The 6162-nt window shown below is 37.3% G+C and overlaps 1 protein-coding gene across 1 annotated transcript in view; it reads left to right on the forward strand.

Annotated features, from left to right (window-relative positions):
- Nucleotides 1–5701, forward strand: part of LOC126187454 (centrosome-associated protein CEP250-like) — a 537002-nt gene extending 531301 nt beyond the window's left edge. Inside the window, exons 17-18 of the mRNA XM_049928545.1 lie at nt 1368–1492; nt 4276–5701. Coding sequence (XP_049784502.1) covers nt 1368–1451 — 84 coding nt within the window. The 3' untranslated portion in view covers nt 1452–1492; nt 4276–5701. The remainder of the gene's footprint in view (nt 1–1367; nt 1493–4275) is intronic.
- Nucleotides 5702–6162: the final 461 nt, after the last annotated feature.

Genomic DNA, 6162 nt, shown 5'->3' on the forward strand with positions numbered 1-6162 from the left:
ACCATTGCCTTATTGATAATTAGGACAGGTTCCTGTCCAAAAAACAGAGTCATCACACATGTGCTCGCCACTCTTATCAGCTTTTTGTTGCCACTAATTCCTGCATGGCTAGGGAGCCACAGCAGGTTTACAGTGCCACTTTCCCCTAGTTTCCCAAGGGTTTCATGGAAATCCACAATGATCTTTGACCTCATTGCAGGGGCTGATCCACTGCTCCCTTCTTCCAATTGTTGGACTGAAAGGTTTATTGAAACAGCTGGAAGTTACTGTACAGTAAGTCAGCATTTACCCAACGGTTCCTATATTCACCATGTTATGTTGGTGTGAGATTCTGGAGATCCTAAAGGAATCCAGTTATTTCCAATTTTTAACCTGTATGCCCCTGCTGCAGCCTCTGTTGTAACCCAAAGGTATATGTCCAGCGTGATCTCCATCCCAGCAGGGGGTGTGATGCCAGTTCCACCTGTTATGGCTAGCAGGCCAAGCTCTGAACCTTGCCAAGCTTCTTAGCACTACTTTCTGTTCTTCTTTATTCCATAATACTGTAGCCCCATAAATTACAGCACTGTATATCCAGTACAACTCCTGGGGCTCAGACCTCAGTTTTTACCACAGGCCCTTCTAGTACTCATAAGAGTACTGTTTGCCTTGAAATATATACTCTTTATATGAGGAGTCCATGGTAGTTTCACAGCCAGTTACCCCTAGATACTTTATTACCCCCTCTAATGGCAGAGTTTAATCAAAAACCTTGACATCCCAGTATGTGTCCTCAGTATGCTTCCTTGTAATTGTACTATAACAAGTTTTCTTGGGACTGAACCTTAGGTCCTGTTTTCTGCTCCAGTTTTCCACAATATGTAGTGCAATTGTGCCATTGTTCACATATACATTGTTCTACTAGCAAATTTGCCAAAAATAACTGTAACTAAATCATCAGCGTATCCTTGGCAAAAATACCTTATAGTATTTAACTGTTTATCGAGTTCATTCACCACTAGGTTCCACAGTACGGGGGACAAAGCCCCCCTTATAGACACCCCATGGTGGTGTTGATTGCCATTTTCTCATCCATCATGATGGCTCCTTCCTTTATTTTACCTAGCTTGGTCTTAATCCACTTGTATATGGTGGTCCCACTGTCATACTCTCCTGCAGTTCTAACAGTGGATTTGTAGGTCATACTGCTAAAATCCCACTCAATATCCAGAAAGGTGCAGAGAGCTATTTCCTGACAGCGTAGAACTTAGCTACAGGTTTTACTTTTAATTCCTCTCTTTTTAAAGAAAAGATTATATCTTTAACCATTGGTGTATGATAACACACATGGGTTCATAGTTATAGTTTGTTAATTTTTTATGTTCCAGACTACTAGAAGCATGCAGTCATGGAGTTTCACTAATGGGACACTGGGAAATCGACAAGAAAAACATCTAGTGCAGCAAAAGTAGTCTCAGAAGAGGAGTGTCAGTCACAGTGAGCAGTGCACATGGTAATTATTTACTCCAACAGGGCAATGCCTCAATGTATGAACATAATTTTTAACTTTCAGTGATGCAAAATCGAAACTGGGGCCAGCAATGGTGTGTCAAACAGTGTGTGACTCTGATGTGTGGGCCAAAGCTCAGCCTGTCTCGGCTTTGTTCAGTGCTTCTTGGAAGTACCTGGTACAGTGTGACATTTCATTTAGTATAGTGGTATGGCTTTTTCTGTTGGCACAACTATCTTCAGTTCCGGAGAATCGGGGTGTCATCACTGTTTACGCTTTGCTGTTTGTTGATGGTATGAAGGACATCCACAGTTCTAGTGGCTGTTTCCACAAAAAGTGGCAGTCTAGTGATCTATCACCATAACCCTTTAAGAGTGAATGGGAATGATAGAAGAGTGGGATGAGAACTTTTAATATCTATTATACAGTCACGTAATCGATGGGTACTGCAAATCTGTTACGAAATGACATTGCAGTACCATGCAGAAAGAATTTAATGATTTAGTTGACAATGAAAGAGCAAAAAATTACAATGCTCAAAATACGGCATTCATTGTTCTGTACATCAAGAAGCATTTTGTGCTCAATTTGCACGCATGGAGCAGGTGATGAAATTGTTGGTACCAATAGTAAAATTTCTGAAATCACACATATTATTCCACATGGCTTGCAACAGTTTTGATGGAACTGAATGAAGAGTATGGAGACTTCATATATTACTGCAAGTACATTGGTTAAGTCAAAAGGTATGCCTGAAACAATTTTTGATTTATAACCTGATATAGTTGAATTTATTAAGGAAAAAAGAAGTGCAGGAATGAAAATTAGACCTTCCAGAATGGATTGCAGACTTCACATTTAAAGTTGACTTGACTACACTACTGCCCACTCTAAGACACAGCAAGGTGTGAAACAATTTACTGCTGGTTTGATGGGGATGCACATAAAAAGAAAACTTGCGTTGTAGAAGGGGTAAATTATGACATGCTGTCCAATTCCCTCACTGGCTTTAAAGAAAATGTGAGGTCTGAAGAATTAATTGTAGCCTTTAAAGAATTACAAGGATAGTTTTCTAAACACTTTGAATGTAATGCCAATCTCACATTTGTTTTTGAGCTGTTTCCAAGACTGTTTGCCATTGCAGTTGAAAGTGTCCCTGTGCATGGGCACATGTAACTGTTGATCTGCAATGTAATTCACATTTTAAAGACAAAGTCTTTTAAATTACAAACAATGGAAAATCCAGGATAGACTGTAGCAATATTATGAAAAGGATAGTTGTTACCCACCTTATAGCATAGATGCTGAGTTGCAGAAAGGCACAACAAAAAGACTGTCAGAAAGATAGCTTTTGGCCAACAAGGCCTTTGTTGTGTCTTTCTGCAACTCTGCATCTCTGCTATATGGCGAGTAGCAACTATCCTTTTCATAATATTGTTACATTCATCTTACATTAGAACTGTCCAGGATGTCTACATTGTTTTCCTCAGGGAGAGTTTCCCATTACCCATAATGTGGTTGCAAAAGTTCAACAATATTTCAATCAACATATGTATGCAAAAGATCTTTTCTCAATAATGAAAATAAATTTGTCATCATTATGTGGCAACCCGAGTGCGAAAATCTGTGATACTGTCTGCATCTGTCTGTATACTGACAGTTTGTACCAGAAAAAATTATGTCTTCAGATTGCCAAAAATAATTAAATCGTACTGAAACTTTGTTTCACTTGTGATCTACGTAGTTGATAAATGTGAAATATGAAATCAATTCGTATGCAGTGTGGCTGCATTACCATCTAAATATGGTACATTTGCAGTTTCCCCCCTCTTCCTCTCCTCCCACTCAGGCAGAATAAAGTGGTGGTGGGAGCTATGTGCAGCCAGGATGAGCACTATGGCACTCAAGCCAGGGCACAGTTTGTGAGCCAAATTCTTGGCTGCCTCTGATCTAAGAAAAATTTTGTGTTGAAAGCTATTTTTAAAATCATAGCCACATATCATTTTCCAATACACAAATATTATCACAGTCTAATGCAGGAATTATCTGATGAATAATAAGGACTAATGAATACTGAAATCAATGCTGAAATGTTTGCTCTTTTATGAGGTTAGAGAGAAGCAACAGAGAAAGGGGAATAAGTAAAGACAGCTGGGAAAATGAAGAACGCACAAGTTGAATGTAAGATCAAGAGCCACACAGGGGCAAAGAGAGGAATAAGCTAGACTGATTAAACTTGCGACATATTTCCATACTGTGACTGTCAAATAGGTACTAAACTTTAAGATAGAAAACATATACAGAATACAATTGAAACATACCTCTGGAAAACATTAACTGATCGAAAAAATGGGTTTAAAATTGAGAAACATGAGACAAGAAAAGGAATAAGGAACTACAAGATGGTTAAGTACAGGAAAACACACTGAGGCAAATTAAAGGGTAGCACAATATTTGTCAATTGGGAAGATTCCATATTTATGTGAACTGTTATAAGAATGAAAGTGAGTCCTATAAGGGCCTGACAAAAACGCTATTGATTACTGCTACATTGCATAATATATTATACAGCAGCAAGTGGCTGTATTGTTGGCCGTAATCATCAGGCAGTGCTGATAAGATCCTGTGAATAGTTTTATGGGAACTGTGAAAGTCTATATCAATGATTTCCCTTCCAGTATATCTCATGATGGCCATTATCACACTTACCAACTATATGATAGAAACAGAAGCCAGTGGATTTAGAAGTTTCCATTCTATGTCATTTTATTTCTTCTTATTTACAGTTGTGGGCCTCACTCTACTGGATAGAGGAGAAGCTACATCACCATCAGCAGGATGCAAACTGTGACGTTGTGGTGCCAACATTTCATGTGTTACATGGCTTTGAGAAAGCTTATTTCTTGTATAAAGAATAGCATTTGATGTTACACATTCATTTTGTGCGAGATATGACCAGACATTACTGGAATTTTCTAAAATGCAGATTGTTATCTTAGTACATCAGTTGTAGTTGTATATAATACCTGTTTCTTATTAAGGAGAGATAAAGCTTTGAAGAAATTTTACACTGAGATATCTGGTTGTAGAATTTGGCAGTGAACAACTGCAAAAAGTAACTATATTCAGAAAAGCATACCGTCACTGCTGAAGTGCCATTCAACACTCTTATTCAGTCTCAGTCCATGAAATTGTGACATAAAGCAATAAAGTTCTGCCTACTGGTCAATCGTTCTATGGCAGTGTATTCATGAATCATAGTGTGGAGCAGTGACATTAAACGATGGTTCAGTTTCATATATGAATGTTCCTGTAACAGCTGTGATCACAAGTTGTGGGCACATGTCATGACCTTACTAGCTTTTGTCTAGCTTTGTCCACCACACGACTTGAGAATCTCATGACAAACTGCCATATAAGATTTTGCCCAACTTTTTTAAAACGGTGAGCTTAGTCACCATTTCTGAATGTCACGTGCAGAATTTACAGCAGATTCTCAGAACTGCTAAGGATTTTTCCTCAACTGGAGTGCTAGAATTGAGTACATTAGAACAACTGATGAACTACTTAATGGAGAAGCTAATTGTAACAGCTGGGAGATTTAGATGCTAGCAATAAGCCTCTCCTGATTTTGCCATCCTGAAAATGTTAGACAGAGGTTCAAGCAGTTTTCTTCTTGCAAGTCAGTTACCTGTAAGATAAGAGCTGCAAGGAATTTAGTTCACAGTTCATCCGGCACTATAAGATAAAACAGGAAAATAGGAGAATATTACAAACTTTCTTAGTGAATCATATTGGAAAAGGTTTTTAATTTGTATTATGAATCTGGATAATTTTTGGTCATATCTCATAAACTGTTTCCAAGCCATAAGGCATGTGTTATAAGATGCCACATTTTAATAGACTGCTTCAGCACTGCAACTTCAGGCTCATAAAGTACAGTGCTGAAGAAAAATTGTAAATATGTAATTTTTTTATTTGTTGACTTATAAACATAATTATTTTGATAATCACCATTTCACAATGTAAGTGTACAGTTAAATGTAAATGATCATTTCATGTAACATTGAATATATAGTGCAAAAACTATTAGGTGCCAGCTTACAAACTATGCACATTTACTGTTGTGTTATTCTCAAATATGTAATGCTGTCTCCTATAAAACTGTATCATTCTGCTGAAAAAAATGAAAAATACAAATCAACCACAAGATCCTTGATATTTTCTTGACTTTTATCACCTGCTTCATATTTCTCAGATATTACATAGAGTGAATTTTCAGTACATTGATTATTTCCTAGATCCTTTCAATTTCTCACTGTAAAATGTACAAAGGCATTTAATACCTAACTATTTATGTGATAACCAGTATGCAGGGTGACGCAGCTAAAATAAGGGACCATAAATGTCTCCATCATGAGTAAATATTTTGAGGTGTGGTTTCCACTAAGCTATAGGAGACACTATGGTGAATGTCCGGATGTATGCAAGTAATTTTTAATGTTAACAATTGCCAAGTTATGAAAGTGGCTTTGTTTATTTCAAGTGTCACTATCAAGAAATACAGCAGACATGCATGTTTTGTATATTTTTATTTTATGCAAGGACACATTTCAGGCTTTCACCCACTCAGCTTGCATAATATATTTAGATCTTCTTCAGTATAATGATTT

The sequence above is a fragment of the Schistocerca cancellata genome, chromosome 5, assembly GCF_023864275.1.
Source record: "Schistocerca cancellata isolate TAMUIC-IGC-003103 chromosome 5, iqSchCanc2.1, whole genome shotgun sequence".
NCBI lineage: Eukaryota > Metazoa > Arthropoda > Insecta > Orthoptera > Acrididae > Schistocerca > Schistocerca cancellata.